At 38.8% G+C, this 20,970-nt stretch overlaps 1 protein-coding gene across 3 annotated transcripts in view; it reads left to right on the top strand.

Annotated features, from left to right (window-relative positions):
* Positions 1-20,970, top strand: part of DSCAM (DS cell adhesion molecule) — a 439,842-nt gene that overhangs the window by 58,821 nt on the left and 360,051 nt on the right. For all 3 annotated transcript variants that reach the window (XM_037377793.1, XM_037377794.1, XM_037377795.1), the window contains exons 2-3: positions 14,298-14,615; positions 19,179-19,325. In XM_037377793.1, coding sequence (XP_037233690.1) covers positions 14,298-14,615; positions 19,179-19,325 — 465 coding nt within the window. The remainder of the gene's footprint in view (positions 1-14,297; positions 14,616-19,178; positions 19,326-20,970) is intronic.

Below are 20,970 nucleotides of genomic sequence, written 5' to 3'. Positions count from 1 at the left end.
GAGCTGGTGCAGCTATTCTTAAGGCATGGTCTTTGTAAAATATTCTGTTAAGGGAAGCTGGAAGGGAACAGATTTGTGTAGATTGAACTTACAACAATGTAGTAAGAGACACATATTGCAGCTACTTTAGTGGTTTAAGTTTTTTACACAGTATTTCACTTGGGTCAGTCCCTCAGCATAGGTCATTGGGGATACTTATTATACCTTTGGATACGTTTATCAACAAGTTTCTGTTGACCAGTTTTAGTGTATGTAGTTGGAGAATTGGTCTACAGCAATATGAAAGCTGAATCCACAATCTAAAACTGTTAACATTACATAGTTGACTGGTAGGTATTCATAAGTTTGGCTACTGTGCATATTGCTTTATCTAATGATGTTATAAAACCTGAGAGATTTGCTGCAAAGAAGGTACAAGGACTTTTTTCATCTTTGTACTAGAGTGAGGAAGTGATAGATTGTTACTTATATTTTAAATGGCTGGAAAACACGGGAAAGGCTCAAGCACAAATTGTCACTGCATAGTGTTTTAAGTGTTCAAATGTTACTAAGTTCAGAGAAAGCTGGGGTTTGCTGCTGTTGGGCTTTGAGACTCATGATTGCCTTGATGTGATAAAGGAAGCCTGATAGGGGGATTGAAACAGAGCCAAAGAATTTCTCAGTCACAGCTCAGCATTTCATGTGCTTATTTTTCAGGTAAACAAAGAGGCCTTCAAGGCAAACTAATCTTGTATTTTGTCAAGAGTATCTAAAATGTAGATGTGTGTTATATGCTTATTCTGTAGCCATCTTCATAATATTTTAATATATAATTCTATTCCTCAACTGATTAGTGTGCTAAACTTGCCATTTCCAATCTCCAAATGTTATCTTGGGAGCATTCGGAATGTTAAAATACTCTTAAAGGAATTATTTTTATATTGGTAGTGTCTCTTCTCCATTTTAGATGATACATAAAATTTGAGAGATGTTGGCATTTTATTTTATTTTAGATATATTTAGTTTCTTCTTAAAACCTTTCCTCCTTCAGCAAAACCCAACTTCCTGAGACTTTACCTCTCATCCAGTAAAAGAAATCTCATGGCTTATGTGTATTTTGAAATACTAATATTTTCTGTGCATGCTACATTATACGAATTATGTAGTAAACTTATGACAAAGAGAGTACTAGAATGCAGTTCAAGTACTGAGCATTCCATAAGCTAGAGTTTGTTTGGTTTTGTTAAGAAGCAAAATTAAAATTTTAGAACTTGTTTGAGATTTGCCTTCCCCTCCCCTCGTGCCCCCCCTCCCCCAAGTGATAGGTAGAGTGAAACCCTTGTTTTGTTTTTGGTGGTTTTTTAATTAAGGTTGCAGTAATTTGTCATAGCTCTAATCTTCTATAGCAATAGCCATGAATGCCAGCACATTTGCCTTCTTTTCATTTAATGAGATCTGATACAAAAATTAGTACATCATGGTGATCTCAGAAGCAGTTTAAGAAAAATGGAAGCAATAACCAAATGCTAATGATGCTTCTTTTCTTCATTATGCCTTGTTGTGTTGTAGTATTTGAGCTACTTAGTGCCTACATAAGTACTAGTTTTATTTTGATGCTTACTAGGGCCAAATCACCTCAGGAACCTTTCAGTAATTTCATTATTAAAATAGTCAGTATTGTGTACAACTTCTGTTTGCTTTGCAGAAGTGAGACTGTCTGCTTAGATCTATTGGTACTGGCTGTTTGTGCTGACCAGAAGTAATTGCTATGTGTTTTTTTGTGGGTTTCCCACCACTTTTTTTGAACTTTGCATTACTTGGGAGCCATCCATTGAACAAGACAGGGAGCTGTGCCTTCTTCACTCCATGTTCCTCTGCTGGTGCTGTGTACGGTACGGTGTGTGTGGAAGGGCTGCTCTTGTTCTGCGGTTGGACTGTTGCTGTGACTCAGCCCAAGCCAGCATTGTCTAATATGACAGGCAAACTGTCAGAAAGAATACAGTCAAATGGAGAAACTGCCCCCATGGGCAGAAAAATCTAGCACAGTTGTGAAGTAGCATTAGTGCTGCAAAATGCTTAAGATGTGCTGCATGTTCTACAGTGGTTTGAAAATGGACAGCAGTCCAGGAAATCCAAATGCAAAGTGGCCCTGCACTGAAAGGGTTTCTAACACAGGTAAGGGTTTGCTCCACAGAGCCATTTCTAGCACTGGGGGTTTGCTCCCGTCTGAGTCATTCCCCAGGGTATGCACTGTTTTGCCCTTGACTTAGGAATTTTTTCCATTCCTGCATTTTCCGGTGCCTTGTCTTGTTCTCCTTGTGGGATAGGGAGTCTTTCTTGGTTAAATCCCTTGCAGTTAAGTTTGAGATGAAAGAGGAAGAATCATGGAGAGGAGGTAGGGGTCAGTAAACCTATGCTTCCCAAATGGAAATACACTTACGCTACAATATTATATGATGGATGATGCACCATACTGATACTACATTTTGTCCTTGATGTGCTAGTGGTGACTTGAGACCGTTAAGACTGCAGGTTTTGTTCAAGATTTCCTAATTAGGAAACAATGGCATTCAGTACTACTAATCTCTTTAGTAGTGTCTGGAAGAACTCTGTTTTTCAAGGCAGCGTTGCAGAAATTGCTCTGCTTGTCCTCGTGTTCTGCTTATCTCCATAGCCCTGGTGAGCAGATACGGCATTTCCCTTTAGCAGGGACTAACAAGTGAGCAAAACAGTGTCTGTATTGGAAATAGAGTACCACCAAAGCTTTGACCTAGTTCTTTCTGCATTTTCTTTCAACACCAAGATATTTGGCAATGTTTCTATGTGTCTTACTACAGCAAAAGCTTGTGCTTTATATGCTGATGCCTGTCAGCATGTGTTTCAGATCCTCATGCTTCTACTTACTAGATGAGATCACTGATAGTGTCTGGGTAGAAGCTCTGTAGGCTCAGCCCAGCCCCAGCCCTCCATTCTTATCTTTCTTTCCAGGCAATATTGTTTCTCCCAATGCTGAGTCCATCCAAGGAGAATATACCTTTTGGCCCAAGTGGCTGAGCATGGAGGGAGAGCAGAATACAACTGGACATCATCCAGATCTTTCCCTCTGTTTTCCTTCTTCTTTCTCAGCTGTCATAGTTTTGGGATAGAGCTTTCTGTGGTACATGTTCAATCCTGTTAACAGAGTCAGCTTTCAGCTATGATAACAAAGATTGCTTCTAGGGTCTGGATGCAGGAGCCCACTGAACTTGTAATCATTACTACTGAGAGCTCCTGAAGGCTTCTTGAAGGCATGACAGGAATTAGCTGCCTTCACTTTTGTGGGCCAGTTTTGAGGATACTCAGTAATAACCATGATGTGGAATAACAGAACTGAGAGGTTGAGGTTTACAAATCTCTTGACATTTCAGGGTTTTTTTTCCCTTTAGTTTCTTATAGCATAGTGTTTGGAAGGCTTGCTTGGTCTGGTGGGAGGCTTAGCTCTGGCAGTAAAGCTCACTCACTCACCAGAAGTAGAGGTCACCTACATGAAAAATCAGAGAATAACAATCCATCCTAAAAGGGTGTCCTGGCTGTTTTGTGCATCCAGATGAAAGATTTTGCAGGCTCTGGCTTGAAGTGAGTGTTAGAGCTTTCATCTGGGATGTGAGAAAGGTGACAGAGCAGTGACCATACCATGGGGCTTATAATGTAGCTGACTGCTCTGGTCTAAAATATACCTTCATATAATTTTGTGAAGCATCATGCCACTTAATTACTTTAACTGAAAATTTTGTTCTGTTTTTACTTTTATCCTTGTATGGAAGAGATATTTTTGGAAATTTTGAATCCTTCCTGCACAGGTCCAATGAGAAGTATGCTAGCCTTTGCTGTTGTTTAGTTGTAAAACTACTGTCCTGTTAGGACATGATGAAGGTGGCTAGCAGGACACTAGAAGAAAGCATTAGGTCAGCTGCAGCATTTGCAGACAAGCCCCAGACTGAAAGCTGTTAGGTCTCAGCCAATGAATCCTTCGAAGTAATGACTCTGTTTAAGGAAAAAGTGATAATTTTGTAAATCAGTCGAAAGCATATCTATACAAATATTGAATTAATTCAATTTTTCAGAACTCTGTGACACAGCTAATTATCTTTGCTGCTCTTGCTCATAAGGTATTTCTGTAAGGGAAAAAAAAAGCCCAAGGCTCTTCTCTCATTTCTCTCTGGTTGCTTTTGGTGTTCTCACAGTATGTTCTTTATGATAGAATCAGTGGAGCTGAGTGTATGCATTGGGTCTTGCTTCAAGAAGCAAAGATGCACATTTTTTGCCCCCAAGTTTACAATTATTTAATTGTCTTGTTTTCCAGTTTCTCTTTGTTTGCTTAAATAAGGAAAAAGAACCTCACCTACACATCTTACTCTGGTAGTTCATAGCCAAAACTGGAATGCCTATCCCACATGGATATCTACCTTTTCATTCAATCCATTATTGAACACATAATTAAAAGTGAGCATTTAAATCACTGACAGATTATTCCTTTTTAGCTGATTAAGGACTCCCATCTTTTGCATCTATTGCATTTGCCACTCAGCATTTGTCTGTGGGCTGAGGTCTCTATAGTGCACTCCACCAAAACCTACACTTCTCCCCCTTCCAGAGATGCAACTCATTTGTGGGTTCTGCTTCTTTTTATGGTTTCACCTGCGGACCTTTTCTTTTAATTGTGGAAGCCTGCTTTGATTTAATGGAAGTTTCTGTCCTGTGAGAATGATAATGTAGCACTGCATGCTCTTTTTTCTGTAGTGATAATTTTTTGTAGGCAAAAACAATTGCATACTTAATTATCCTCATTAGTGGTTCTGATTTTGAAACTGATTCAAATGAATATCCCTTTGGCATAAAAGGTTGAGCACTGGCACATTGAATCAGAGTAATAATTTGAAAAAGCATAATTTATTTTTTTGTTCCTTTTGGTGGACATGTAATTTTATGCTCTTTAGCCCTAAAATACTGGCTACCATTACACAACACCCTACATGGGAAGCAGTTCTGCATTGGGGGATCATATACTGTGGAAAGAATTTTGGCTTTCTGAGTTATGCCAATTATTCAGTCACATGCATTAAAACTGCAAAAATGAACCAGTTCATCCATACTTGCTGTAGACCATACTCTTATTTTGTGGTTTTTTTTTTCCATTGCTTTGTAATGCAGTAGCAATCATAACAATCTAAAAGATTGCTTCAACATTAAAAAGTCATACATCCAAGAAATGCCTTTTATTTAACATTTTTATTTTTCCACATTAAGCCAAGTCTCTGGGATGACTATTCCAAGTAGGCACCTGTTAGAGTGAAATTGGAGAATAACTCAATTTCTTTGTACAGGACAATTTTGGGATGTTACACTTTTCAAATCGACACTCTCCTGATTCCCTCAGAGCCTTTGTATGAGGAAGACATAAATAAATGATAATGGGCCTGTCCTGGGATTCCTTCAAGCTCTCCATACCAGCTATATTGCCAACTCTTTCTTGTTCTCTTAAGCTCCCCTATCAGGAGGTGGGAGGAGGAGGAGGTCCAGGGGCAGAGGGAAGGCCCCTGCCTGCAACTGCCCCTCATCTCCTTACTCCTGGATGCCATCTTCCCCATTGCTTCTCTGCCCCTACACCTGAATGTCAAGTCTGGGAGGAATGCCTGGCAGGGAACAATTGGGATTCATTTTGTCATCTGGCTTCATCAGGGTCTCTGACAGCCACCACAAAGAGAAAGCAAGGAGGGTTTAGGTCAAATACAGAGAGCTTGGGTTTCAAAGTGCCACTCTCAGGTGCACTGAGTCTGTGCCCTTCCCCGACTGAGGCTGAGGCTCACACCAAGCCCAGCCTGTGAAGGACGATGAGCAGCTCACCCATGCAAAGCCCATGTTTGGACAAGTTGGTGTTTTCAGTGGTGAAAAAGATTCCTAACACTCCTTCTTGTTCACTGTTTAGGAGGCCTCTGTAAGAAGTATCAAAAAATTTGCCTTGTCAGAGCAATGGATGCTTCAGCATTTGCTGCTGGAAGATATATTTTTCTGGGTGGAGTGTGGGGGGAAAGAGGTTTTTCTGCTTATTGTTCTAATGAACAACTGTGATCTGATGAGTGAAGAGTCATCTTCCTTTTTGTAGATGTCAACAACTGCAGACAAAAAGCTGGGATTTTTTTTTCTGCTTTACTGAGCAGTTTACAAGAAAGTAATGATCGAGGGGGTCAAACCGGTTGATAGAAAACAAATGTTTTTCTGTTGACTCCATTGCTGACTTAAAACTGTTGTGGGTGGTGGTGTTTAATTGGTACTTTTATTTTTACTAGTGTAACAGTTTAATTTACTCATTTTTTGTTAATTATATTTGTAATCTCAAATCAGTTTGTGCAATTGATTTTATTTTGTTTTCCATATTAAAGCTATTTTGTGTTGATTTTAGCATTCTCTTATAATTTCTCTTTAGTGTTGTTTTCTCTTTTTTCCCTTCTTTTAGTTCCTTTTGGTAAGACTTACTTTGGTGTCTGGTCAGAGCATCTTTATCTAGCGCTGTTTTCCTGTTCCCTGTTCTTGAAGATACCTATCTTGCCTCCACCTGAAACACATTCCTTGTGTGAGTTGTGTTTTACCCTTCCTTCCCTCAAAGAGAGAGAAATATTCAATCCTTAACAATTTAGAGGGGCATGTGAAATTCCTGTCTGGAGTCAGAATCAAAGCCAAAATTGTAGAAGGGCATTCATCTTACCTTTTATAAAATTTATAATATTTATCAACCTTATATGTTAATCATTAGATAAAACCCCTAGAGGGAGACATGATCACAGATGGATTATTGTAATGCCTCATCACTCTGATCTTTTCACAATAGCTGAAGTAATTTCTCTAGGTCACTTGGCATAGCCTGTTACTTGATAATTGAGTAGTGATAACAATGTTATTGTTTGTATGTGTCTCATCACTTTTTTCTTCTTTTAAAATAAAGACCTTTTTATTATTATTTTTATTTAAAATTTGGCAGGGGGAGATGGAGGAAAGGAGAAAAGACCTAGCTAGCTTCCCCCCTCCCCCCCCCCCCAAATTTCTGTCATGGTGATACATTGTGGAATCTTGGGGGAAAAAAATAGATTCATCCTAGACAGTGACAAAACTTGCTGGCATTGCACCCTAACACTGACCCAGGCTGTCTTTCTCTGGCTGTGTTCTGCACTGAGTAATCTGCATATATGTGATTGCATTTGTAGTGCTTCTGCTACTTGTTTGAAAGACACAGAAATGCACTCTGAAATGTTTCATTTATTAGTTCTCTGTGTGTGTTTGTACAAAAAAGATTATCATAGCATACTATATTATTTGGATGTCGACGAGGTAATAAACCTGTAGTGTGATTCTGTTAATTTAGTTTCCTTAAACGTAATTTATTGCTTAGATATCTTCAGCCATTTTCTTACAAATGTTTTGGGTTTATTATTTTTATTGTGTTTTAATGAATTCCATTAACTTGTCTTACAAAATATTTGTCTTTTATCTTACAATGAATAATCAATATTTTATTTTCCTCTGGTAACGAGCATTTCAGTATTTTTCACTGGCCATATGGAAATTGGGGCTTAAATTCTGTTCTTTAAATTTCTTAATTGTTTTGTTATATTTGAGTCCCAAAATGTCACAGAGAAGTTCAACCTCTAAAAAGCAAATGTATATTTTAGCAATGTCAAGTGGAATATTCTCCTGTAGATATGCATAATTTTTTTCATAGCTTTAAATAAAACAAGTTGTAAAGGCATTCAAAACAAGGAGAAACTCTACCTAATAGCTGTATGCTTTTAAGGGTTATGATCAAGATGATGTTTCCTTGCTTGCTTCCCATTCTGGTTGTAGGCTGGTGAAAAAGGAGCTGTCTCACTGATACCACATCTCATGAGATATGGGATCCTGAGGAGGTTCTTTAAAAATGCCTCCTTGAATCTTAGCATCATTCTGACTTCCGCCAGTCTTTATAGAGGAATGAAGGCAGTGGGCTGATGAACATTGATAATATGCAGCTGTGGCCTTGCCTCAAAGACAGTGGGTTGATTGACATGGATGATGTGCAGCTGTAGCTCCTTCCTGCTAAGTGGTTAAATATTACTGAGGATTGTGGGTTGGGTGGTTGGATGGAGAGGAGTGGTGTGGCCTGGCCTCGCCTCTGGAGGAAGGAGAAACAGTATGGACAGTAGAATCTGACTGAAGGTAAAAACCTTGTTGTAGTCTACTTGTTTTTTTGTTTTGCAACAATTGGTGCCCTGTGTGAGGCAAGCTGAGTTGGACTCCAGCTATGAGTCTTGCCAGCATTTTCTTCCTTTTCCTTCCGCTTTAGCAGATAATGTCTTTTCTGCCTCTCTCTTCTCCTCCCACGCCTTTTTGGGGGTGAAGGGAAACATCTTGATTGTCTTTGCTGTTAGTCTACTATTGCTTGTTATGTGCTGTGTCCCCCACCAAAGCAAAATCGAAACCACAAAAAAAGCCTTGTTTTAAAATTTTCTGAAATGGGGAGATGTATTGTGGAATTGCTAGTGTGAGGGCTAGCAAAGGATATGATGCTTTTAGACTAATGCGTGTGCCAAAAAGCCTGGACCTGCAACTGTAGACAGCAAGCATCCACCCAGAAGCTAAAATTATTGGGGTAGCTGTGCTAGCCTTCTTCAGTTAACTGAGGTCCTTGAGAGAGTTGTCCTAATATCTCTTTAAGTGGTAGAGATGGAGGACCAAGTGAAGTGAGTGATTTGCCCCAGATAATTGATGTCTAAACTGCATCTAAGCTGTGTTTGTCATCTTATGTTAGCTGTGCAGGAGGCTCAAAAAAGCTGCTCTCCTAACCTAGGCACAGTGCCTTGGGTGTCGCAGGAAAAGGCATCCTCCAGAAGGCGTGCAGGCTGTTGATTTTTTTTTTTTTTTTTCTTAAAATGTGTTTGAAGCTTGATGCATTGATGAGACTACCTGGGATCCTAGTCACTTCACTGATGAGGGGAATGTGTCTCATCCTGCTTTGCACCTGCTTTGTGTGGGTGAAAAGATGCCTGCAGTGAATTTTCCCAACTGTCAGCTTCTGCTGGAGTGTGTTGTCATGTCATGGTACAAAGTGATCCCAGGTGTCTACAATTCCAAGTGCAGACTGCAAGAGTCAGCACCAGGAGGGAGCTTTCTGAAAAATCAGTGTTCTTGGATAACTGATTTCTGACAGAGGGAAAGTTTAGACTTTATAGCATTCTTTTTTAATTTCAATTTTTATGTTTTTATTAAATTCCTTGGGTTTGCTTCTAGGTTTCTTGTGTTTATCTTGCTGGTATTTAACAATGACCAATTTTTAAATTTTAAGATGACAACTTGTATGTTCTATTAAATCTAAATAAACTACTTGATTGTTCCTAGTTCATGTCCACAATGTCACTGAGGAGATAAGGTCATGAAATATTAATGTCCAGGGCTGTGTCAAACCTGATGTTTCACTGTAAGATAGTTACGGCTATTGCTATAAACCTGCTGTGGTGCAGGAGAGTAGTCAATGCTTAATTACATAATTTATTTTTTCTACTTTGACTTTATCTAAATAATCTCGGTGGTCTCATTGCTCCAGACTTTCACTTTGATTAATATCTTTTATTTTATCTATATAAATATTTCATGCTGGATTTGATTAATCAAAGGGATGAGAAATAATTTTCCCTTTGTTTTGAAATTGTTACTCATTTAGGACCAAACTTTCCCCTTGCATAAGCATTACAGGAGTATTATTTAGCCTTTGGAAAGGACAGGGAAGGTAGTTGAAATGTAAGTATCAATTCATTGTTCAGAGACATTTTATTAATATTTTTCTATACGTTGAGTTGTCTATTGCCCAAAGTTTCTTCAGTTCTTTCAAAAACTGCAGAGAAAACCTGGGTTTTTAAGCGGTCAATCACAATATGGAAAACGGGCTTTGTAAGAGTGCACGGCACAAAAAGCCAGCTTCAAAAATAACAAGTATGTTCCTTAAACTTACTAAAACATGAAAGAGAACATGATGAAAAGGAAATGTACAACACCAAGCCTCTGCGTTGCATTCTGGCACAGTTGTACAGATACAGATTTTTCTAATGTTACATGCAAGCTCCATGGAAGTTTTCACTTTTGGTGTCGTTATGGTAAAGCTTCTTAAAGGTGAAGCAGTCTGAAGTGGGGCGTAGGTAACAGTGGAGGAAGGGAAGAAGAGGATCTCCCTTTGACAGATAGTTTCACAATTCACTTTTGCATGTCATCTTTCACCTTTGTTGCAGCTGATGCTGATCCTTCAGGACACAAGATCCTACGCAGAGCAAGCCCGAGCCTGATCCAGTATGGTAGTTAATGTAGCATCTTTTCTCTTACGACTTTGTGACATCTCTTTCTGCCCAGTAAAAAGTAGCATTGTGAAGCAGCAGTTTCAGCCTGTTCTGTCTTGTGTAACATACAATGAGGACTTAAAAAATAACAGCCTTAAAGGGAGAAATATCAGGAATGTTATTTGCTAGGCTGTTATAGAAGACCTTCAAGTCCACAATCTGTATATATGTAGGAACTACAGCACCCTGAAGATGTGGAGGAAGGTGTAACATGCCAGAAGAGAGTAAAGGTCACCTCTGTACAATCCAAAAAAACAAGCCCAATCCAAAAAACTATGCCAACAGGTAGAGGTATAGCAAATGCAAAGCCCAGCCTAGCTCTTTATACCGGTCTCTGTCCAGTCTGGTTACATCTACCTGGACTGCCTAGACAGTGCTCATTCTCACTTTCTGAGTGTGATCAACTTGCAGCCTCACCCACCAGCTTGTCATGAGATAAACCAGTTTACTTGATAGATTTCTTAAGTGCTAAAAGAAATTTTCTATCTGGCTGACATATTCAGCACTTTGCTAGGCACAATGCGGCTGCACTGTCTCCCCTGAAATGCAGGAACCTCTTATACTTTATCAGTCCATCTTATCACTTCATATGCTTGAATCTAGGGAATTTTGACTAAACTTGCAAAAAATGTTTCTCTCTCCCTCCCATTGTAAGTGTATGCATAAGACAATGGTATCTATCTAACCTGAGATTCAGTGTCTGTTGTCCTGTGTCTATTGATCTGATAAGCTGTTTATGTGCTCCTTTAACCCCATGGTTAAGGGCGCAGGTCTTCCCCTCATTGCCCTGAGGTGCTTGCAGGTGCAGAGGATTTGTCCCCTTCTCATTTCAGTTGCGGAGTCCACTGAGTGCTGCTGGGGTGCCAACCTCTTCCTGTTTCCCTCGGGTATTATTGGTTTCAGAAATAAATAAATCTTATTCAGGAGGAGTCTTTGACTTTCATTCCCTTGAACTGCTAACTGACATCATCTCTTTGGAAATGCTGATGTCACCTCTGTGCAGGCCAAGGGCAGTCACTCAGCCGCAGGGCACCTCAGCTCTGGCCTGGAGGTGCCATGGAGGCCGCTCTTGCACAGCAGGCTGCGGCGGTAGGCCTGTGCCTCTTTGCTTGGGCCCTCACGGTTTTAGCCATTGCTCTGGAGACAAAATACTTCAAAAACCTTGTTTCAGAGCAACACTGAGGCAGTTGGTAGAACAACCTGTGTGATTTTCCTGCCCCCCCCCCCCTTCTTTTCTTACCTTTTAGCCCCCATCACCCCCCGTGGTTCTTCAGGTATTTCTTTCACTGTTACTTACATACAGCTCTCCTCAGCTTTCGCTACTGCTGTCCCTTGCAACTTTTAGTCTGAGGTTGCCTCTGTTTACTGTAAAATATGGTGTTTAGTTGGATCATATTTTAACATTAAGTAATATATAATTACATACTGTCTTTGACTTGTCTCAGTTTCAGTTAGGTTTTGATATATTGCTTGTTCTGTTACTCGACTAATCACTTTCTTCCCATGGAATGCTGAAGAGAAATATCTTTTTAATTAAAGATTCTGAAATCCCATTTTTGTTGTTGAATGTATCCAAGTAGCTTACACACTGTTTTCCACCACAAAATGCATCTGGATTGTCAGTACTGTGTATATCTGTGTGTATTATAGCACTAAAATTATTTTCCAGGGCTCTTAGTGTGTTTGTGTCTGCCATTAAGATGAATGTGTACCAGATGCTGTTTTAAAATGAAGCACCATTGTATAGGCTGATGGATAGAAAGTTTGTCAAAAGTAGTGAAAGCTTCTACAGGGGATACAAAGCAGCTGGAAAAATTCATTGTTATGTGCTGCTGGTATGAGTCTCTAGTTCAGCTGCGCTGCATTTTGATTAGGAAGTTAGATTCTATGGTAGTGTCAAACATGGTTCCCGATATTCTCTATTTTTATGGCATTTGCAATTTGGTATTCACCTCTTTATTCTCAGCCAGCAAACCTACTAGTTTTATGTGAATGTCTGTTAAGAAGCAGTATAGCACAATAAAAGTTGGCAAATGTGAGCTGTATTTATTACTTCTATGTGAATGTCTTGTTGGCCAATGGAAATTAAAATGCCCTGTTAATTGTTTCACTTGTATTTTTAGAGAACAGCTTGTACAGCAGATGAACAATGCCAAAATTTTTTTTAGTTCTCTATTATGCTACCAACAATACTGATCTCTTGCTTCAAAGTACAACTATAATTAGAAATGCAATTATGTAAAAGTGGCACCATCTTATTCAGCCCTGCTTCTTCCTGTGCTTAGTCCTATTATGCCTATTTTTTCTTTCCAGATATCCAAGTTTCTCCTAGGGTTGTGCCAACTAGGAAGAATTTGTTTCTTCTGAAGGACTTTATTCTGTACTAGCACCTGTCTCATTTATAAGTGGGGTCTTATCAGCTTCAGTGCTGAAATGTCTTCTTTCAGAATCTCCAAGTGCCTTTCATCCTGCTCTGTGATGCCCATATTTCTGGCTGCCTCTTGCATGCCAGACATCTTTCCCTGTTGCTTTAGGAGGGGCTTTCTTTTTATATTTTTCTTTTTAGGGATTCCCAGAGCCAGTTCTGCTCATCTGGTCTATCCTGATGGTCAGTGCCAAGATAATATTGAGAAGATATTATCTTTCCAGCTTATATCTTCTCAAGATGTCAAAAGAGAGAAGGAAAAAATTAATCCATTTTGTACTCCAAGCTGCCATAAGACTAAGTGGCAGAGGTAGACAAGGCACTTCATGACTTAACGTTGGGATTGCAAGTTATTTCTTCAGGATAATAGCATCCACCTTGTGCAAATGAAAGTTAATCTTGAAATCTGTCTGAATGATGCTCATTTGGGCTTGCTGCCCTATGGTTACCTTTTCAAAAACTTACTCCTTACCGGACTTGCTTTAGAAAATCGTGTCAGCATCTACTGTATTCAGGATGCAGTGAAATATGCGTTTCTGTGTTTGTGTCAAGCACAATTGGCAGGATTTTTTACAAGTCAGCAGTATAGGCAAATGCGCAGCAGAGTGGTGGTATTGGTAATGTCTCCTACTGTTCACTGGAAAGTAAAAAGTATGCTTTATGCTGATATACTCTCAGACAGAGTGGGTTAGGAAGGTATTTTGGATGAAACATTGGGGAACCTTCAAGCCACCTGGAGCCTTCAAGCCCTCGGGGTGATAGCTGAATAGCCTAGGGCAGAAGTGTTCAGAAGAACGAGAGCTCATCTTGTCCTCTGACCAATACTGACTTTTTTTTCCAATGTTACGGAATCTGGGGTTAAAGGTTGGGAGTGGGACTATAGTCACATGGATGGAAGAACCAAGATCACCATAAGCATGCTTTGTGCCTGGGTTTATAGGTCTTTGTTAGAAAGACCTGAACAAAGTATCTAATGTATTTGTTAAGTTATATCTGTATTAAGTATGGATACGTATTATTATTAAGGAATTATGGGGATTTTTTTCATTGGTTGTTCAGTTCTTTTATTACTTTATAAATCATTTCGCCATGGAAAGACTGTAAAAATACATTTATAAATGCTAACAGAAACTGCCTGTGTTCCAGGTGGAAATTTAGTTGCTAGAGATTTCATGGAAGTAGATTACTGCTGGATTTTTGCTGGCCTTACAAAGAATGCTGCATCAGCAAATGCAATAACTATCAGATCTGTTTCAGTTTGCAAAGAAAGGGATTTCCCATTTTACTTTTGGATGTAGACCACTTAGTGTGTTTAATCTGGTGATGTTTTCTTCTAAAATGAGAAACATTTTATTAGAGATTGCGTTAGCATCCTGATGTTTTGATTACCTTCCCTAGGCATTGTGTTTGATCTTGTGGCAAATAACAGTCAAATTGGTTTGTGTAGCTGCAATTTCTTAAGTTTTCAAGGTCTGTTCTTTTTCTTTTTTGTCTTACAGTTTTCAGTGAAGATCTACACGCCAGTCTATATTTTGTCAATGCATCTCTGCAAGAGGTAGTGTTTGCTAGCACCACAGGGACATTGGTACCCTGTCCAGCAGCAGGGATCCCCCCTGTGACGCTCAGATGGTACCTAGCAACGGGCGAGGAGATCTACGATGTCCCAGGGATCCGCCACGTCCACCCCAATGGCACTCTCCAAATTTTCCCCTTCCCTCCTTCAAGCTTTAATAACTTAATCCATGATAACACTTACTATTGCACAGCTGAAAATCCTTCAGGGAAAATCAGAAGTCAGGATGTTCACATTAAGGCCGGTAAGTATAGCCTTTTATTGGGTTCAAACAGGCTTGAGGAGGGAGGAAGCTTGGGTGTTTCAGACGAATAGTAGCAGCAGCTTTGAATCAAAGATGGGCCAGAGGTGTAACCTCTGAACTCTTCACAATATTAAATAAAATAGGGGATTCTTCCCTCTCCCCCCCCCCGATTTGGATTATTTTGGTGCTGAAAAGTTAATTTTTCCAAAGATCATAATAAGTTGAACTTCTGCACAAATATAAGGAAAACGGAACTAATAATGAAATCATTAATCAGACCATACTTACTTATTAAAGAGCTGGGAGAGAAAAAGATGCAGTGTTTAGATTTTGTGTAGGGGCTGGAAGAAAAGAGGAATGCTTGCCTAATCGCATCCTTTCTGATTTGCTTGTATTCATTTGTGCTTTGTTTTGAGAGAGAAACTTGTCTCCTGTGTAACGATTCAGCAACTGATGTTGGTCCATACGCAATGCTTTCATTTTAAGCTAAAAGATGCAAATGAGCATAATGGTTTTGCATCTGTTTTCTATACTGACTGTGTGCAGTTTTGGTCAGCCAGTGGAGAATTAGAGTGGGATCAAAATCAGGCCTTTTGTTACAACACATAAACACATGATTGCATAGTTTTTGAAGGTCTTGTCTATCCTCTTCAGTTAATTAAAATATTCAAACAAACAAACAAAAGCTAGTCTGGGAGCTGACCCTTGGCTAATGCAAATCCTCATAACCTCTTTGTTGTTGTTGGAACTATGCTAGTCTTTTCGTATCTTTCCTTTTGGAGATATGCCTTCTCAGGAGTTACGTAGGGAAAACTGAACAATTAGCAAGTAATTTATCCACAACTCTCTTTAAATAAGAGAATGTATTCTTTTCTTAATGATAAATTAGCATAGAGATCTGTAGTTTGTAGACAATTAGAAGATGAATAAAATACAGGTTTCCATGAAATTCATGTGTCTTACTAAAATTTTAGTCTGGAAAAATGGGTTATCTTTTTTGCGTAAGAAGTGACTAGTAGAAGAAAGTTCACGTTATGTGTACGTGGATTTTCAATAATGGTGCATACTGCTTCTGCAAATGTTTAGTTGTCCACAAATCAAAAAAATTTGCATACCAAAGATTCATAAGAATGCATAGTAACCGACTTGATGTTTTGAACTCCGTTCTGGGTTTTGTGCTTTTGGTTTTACTTTAATGGATTTGTGGACAAGTTGTCTGGCAGAATTGTATTTGGAGAGGACACAATATTATTGTCCTTTGTGGATTTGTTAATGTATCTCAATTTCGACCATCTTTTGATCAGCATATTTGCAGTATTAGTTTCCAGTTTTCTTGTTTATTAGATAAACTGATATGGTAGTGTAGGGGAGGTTAAAACTTGCAACGTTGCTAGCTAAGGCTCTGAACTGGTGTTCATTTAGTTGTAAAAGCATATGATGTGGATGACAGAATGAAGCTGGGTCTGTTGCTCAGCATTGACCCTTTTATCCATGGAAACCCAAAAGAAGTCCTCCTCTGCTTGAGAAATGAACTTCACAAATCGAAGAAAGACCTGAAAAAAAAAAGGCTTTGCAGTAGGTGGCTGTATCTGCTTGACTCATAAACTGATGACTCTTTTCAGCCAAGTCAGAAATGTCCCTTTCTCCTTTTTTCCTTCCCTTTTTAGCCTTTTGCCCCCGATTCATTCATTGTTCCATATGATTCAATCTCTCAGTTAATATGAGGTTTGGTTAACAAGTTAAGCAAATCCCCTTCCTTCATATGAACTGGTATTGTATGTCAGAGCTATCACTGTGCCCAATGGCAGACAATAGCTGTTAGTATTTTTTCCAAAGGCCTGTGTAGTCCTCCAATCATAGGAAAATACAGTTTTTGACAGTCTTCTGTGTATAGCAGTAAGTGTATTTTACATTCGGATGATAAAACCTTTGTTGCTCAAATACAAAGTGATAAACTTTGTGTGTAACTTTCAATTACGTTTCTGTTCATGTGAAATCTGTACACAGTTTCAGATTGGGCCTAATTAGCACAATTTTGGGAGGAGGCTTTTCTAGTCTCTTTTCTTCTCCATCTCCTCCTCCTTCCAGTGCTCTCCAATAGCAATAGGATTTCCTAGGAATATAGAAGCAATCAATGGAGCATCAGATCATAGTACAGTTATATAAAGAATAATATCGCTCTACCTATTCTCACAGTCGGCTTGAGGAAGTCTGAAGCTCAGTAATACCTACTTCACCGAGGTTATGGGTAGCAGATACAAGGATTCCAGCTCACAGATGATTGTAATTGTGGTTATGCCTGTAATTTTGCACCTAATGCAACACACATCCCCAACCTACAAAAAACTATAACCCCCACACCTAGACACTCAAACACAATCCTCTTCCAGGCTGGTCCCAATATCTCCATTTCATCTTCAAGCTTTCCTGTGCAATCTCAGCAGGGAAGAATATATCTTTTTAGCAAAGGCTGAAATTCTCATATAAATTCATGATGCAGGGACCTGGGATTAAAAAAAAAATAATATTAAAATTATCTATGATCTAGAAAAAACTGAGGGGCTTCTGAAATCACAATAATGTAAACTTTTTAAGCAAGGAAATGAATAAACCTCTTTCCAGTTGTTGTGCCCCACATGTGTTTGCTTTTACGGAAATGATCAACAGGGCAGATTTTCAAAACTGTCAATGGTTCTGTAAAAATAGAAATAGTCTTAATAGTGTGCTAGGATATTGCTGCTAACAAGCCTTTTCTGTAAGTAATGGCTGAAGCATGAGCATTAGACAAAAGTCAGCCTCATTAAGATGATCTATGTTCCATTCCCTCCAGTGTAGAATAAGATTAGGGGGCTGCTTCATCACAGGGCAGCTAGTATTGTAAAGCTGCTGCTTTAAAGTTGCTTGTCATACCAGTTCAGCACTTATAATAGGGGTTAAGAAGCTTAACCTTTGATTAAAAATAAATTATTGACTTTTTAAAAAACTAGCAATGTCTATCTTATAGAAAATTGATTTGTTTTGATTTTTAAAAAAATACTTAATTTATAATTAATTTATTTACTTTTGGTTTGGGTTCCTGATGTTACATTGCTGCAGTCTTGTTTGGGATGCTGAACCTCAGTCTTCCTTTTTGCAATGGTAGCACTGGACCTGAAAACCCGATGCTGTTTGCATTTGTGAAAACTACAGTTACGTTCCAGTACTCTGCCTTTCTTTTTCTTGAAATACACTGGAAGCGGGGCTGACATTTAGAAATTCCAGTGCTTCTGGTGTACAAAAATACTTTTGTAAACTATGCAAAGGATTTACTGATTCTTCGGTCTAGAATCAGTGTGGTTAGACATATTTATTAAAGCTTGGTGTATGTTTGTGGGCAGGATATGCAGGCAGGAAATGTCACCGTAATGTGGCAATTCAGCATTGCTGGCTTGGTTACACTGCTGCACTGGGGTTGTTCTGCCCAATAACTTTTACCCTCAGGCATATACATGCCTCAGACACACATGCCATTTTCCAATGCATTCATCCCTCTCTTCATTGAAACTGTTTGTCTCTTCAAGATGTATAACTTTGCTCACCACCTCAAGATACGTAACTGTTGCCTGAGTTGATTTCTTATTTTGCCCCTTGACCTTATGGTTCTGTGAAAAGTCTATGTTGCTGCTTGTCCTTCTTGTCTTACCCACTTACTGGCTGTAGTAGACAAAATCTGTTTCTTCTCTGCTCTACCACCTTCTCCATTAATTGTTGCTCATAGGATTTTTCACCCCTCATTCTTCATTGAGTTTTTTCAGAGCCAGGAGCTTCCTTATTTCCCTTCTCCTACCCAATGCAACTTCATTTCATCCCAGCAATATTAGTTCGATGTGAAAGGTTTCTGCAGCTGTTCTTTTTTCTCTTTGTCCATTAAATTATTTCTTCCAGATGCTACACAAATCATATTGTGGGTCTAAGTGCCCCCATGCTGTTTTTTAATACAACTCTGATTTATAGTTTCTGGTTTCTTACCATTAATCTATTTCTTGTGGTGCTGGTCAATTGGATGTAGCTCTTACCTTACCTGCTATCATTTCTCTGTGTTTCTGAGACACCTTGCTTTTTCTCTGGCTGTCACCTCCATCGATTTTTCTCCTTTGGTTCTCACTTCTTCAAAATCCTAAATGACACTGACCTTCTCTTCTACCCTCTGGATGTCTAATTTGCACGCAGTACTTGTATGTACTTTGTACCCTTTGATAGAGCAGAAAACAATTTGCGACGGGAAACGTGTCATGAGAAACAAGACAAGTAACAGGAGACATAACACCATCTACCCATATAAATATTCAATTCTTACAGAAGCCTTTCTCCTTGCCCTTAGAATTAGGTAGGGGAAGAACACAGAAATATGGTGAAATGCAGATTTTGAGGAAATGAAAAGATGTGGGATTTCTTTCATATTACTTTGCAAAATAATTCACAACCTGAGTAACCTTCTTGGGGCAACTTTGCAAGGCTAACTGAGGAAGTGGGTGAGATGTGTGATTATGAGTTGTTTAATGAAACATCTTCTTCTGTCTTCAGTTTTACGGGAACCCTATACAGTCCGTGTGGAGGACCAGAAAGCCATGAGAGGCAATGTAGCAGTGTTCAAGTGCATTATCCCCTCCTCTGTGGAGGCATACATCACTGTTGTCTCATGGGAGAAAGACACAGTCTCGCTTGTCTCAGGTAGGCTGTTATGGCTTTCTTTTCCAATTGGCAATGGCAGCTATGATTCCTGGGTCCCACCCCCACCCCCACCCCCCACCCCCCCAAATGCCTGATGTTTACTTTAAGTCAGTTATAGCTGAATGGTATGTCATCCTTCTAGTAACGTATTTCATGTTAGCATTGCTGCATCCTTATGACTATATGTGACATGAAGGTTTTAGACAGCCCTGCTTTTTCTAGCATGCTTGAGGGGAAAATAACATGTTTTTTGTTTTATACCAGACATAAAACCAGCCTCCTGGTGCTGTGGCAATGGATTCACATTTTAACTTTGATAAGGAACTCTTACGTACCAAAGAAATTGTCATAATGTGTCATAAAGTGTGTGTTGGCTTGTAATTGTTTTTCAGCAGTAATGTTAAGTATGGATTAGAAATCCTGAGTCTAAACTTGTTCGATTATGTTTAGATGAAGGGGTTGGAGCTAGAGGATCTTTATGGTCCTTTTTGTCGCAAACCATTCTATGATTTTATAACACTGGAGGATTAGGCACATGGTAAACTGTGCTGTAAGCCAAACATACTGAAGTGAAACAATCTATTCTAAAACAGTTATATGCGTTAATACTGACAAAGTGAGGAAATGTGAGGCATTGTTCAGGAAGTGCAGAGAATTCAAGCAAAGAATATCCAACATTGTAAAGCATAGTACATATCTAAGTTTTATATTACATGCAGCGCAGCTGTTACACATACAAATGATTTATGCATGCAGAAATTTGAAATATATTGTTCCAGGGTAATGCAGAATGGAAAAAAGTAGCTTGAGTTAAATGTAGCTGCAGAGTATGTTTAAGAATGTGTTTGTGTTAATGGTTCTACAATTTGTAGAAATGCTTTTGTGCTTCTTAGTATATCAATAATTTCTTTCCTGAAAAATGTGGCATTGATGGAAATGTCTGTTTTTATATGACTCATAGATTTTATTTCTCTGTGTTTTATTGATTCCTTACGTAAGGGGTTTTTTTCCATCTTTTTATTATTTTTTTTTTTTAAATCTATTTCAAGTAGCTTTCTAAGGATTTAGTAGATATTTAAGTACCATCTAATTCATGATCAGTTGTCCTGTACTACTGGTGCACTGTTTAAGCTTGGTAAATTCACTTCCTTTTTATACTTTGATATGGCATATTATTTTTGTCATTGAGCAACTGAAACTGAGTATGTTTCCATGAAGAGGTCTGTAATACCTGAGTTGTAGAACTCAACAACACTTCAGCCATTATAGTCAGGACGGTGTTGTATTTAAATACACAAATACGCTTTCCATTGACCTCTTTATAATGATGCAGAACTATGCTTAAATTATCTAATGCAATAGTGCATGGATGTGTTTACTTTTCTTCATCTTAAAGTAGGCTACTACATGATGCATGTATGTCTGTATGTGTGAGTATTGGCTGGAGGAAAAGAATGTGTATACCCGCATGGTCAACTGTCTTATTTTTTTTAATAAGTTTATTCATTCTGTATTATAAGAAAACATGGCTATTTTCTCTGTCAACATGAATTGCATCCTCTCAATCTGATTTTTTTGACTTGAGCATTAGTACTTAGTAGCTGTGTGGTATCTTTGAGTGGCTCAATGCTGCCCTTCACCCTGG

Source organism: Falco rusticolus, chromosome 2 (genome assembly GCF_015220075.1).
Source record: "Falco rusticolus isolate bFalRus1 chromosome 2, bFalRus1.pri, whole genome shotgun sequence".
In the NCBI taxonomy this organism is placed as follows: Eukaryota; Metazoa; Chordata; class Aves; order Falconiformes; family Falconidae; genus Falco; species Falco rusticolus.
Note: the sequence above shows the minus strand (reverse complement) of the source record. Positions and strands in the feature narration are given on the sequence as shown.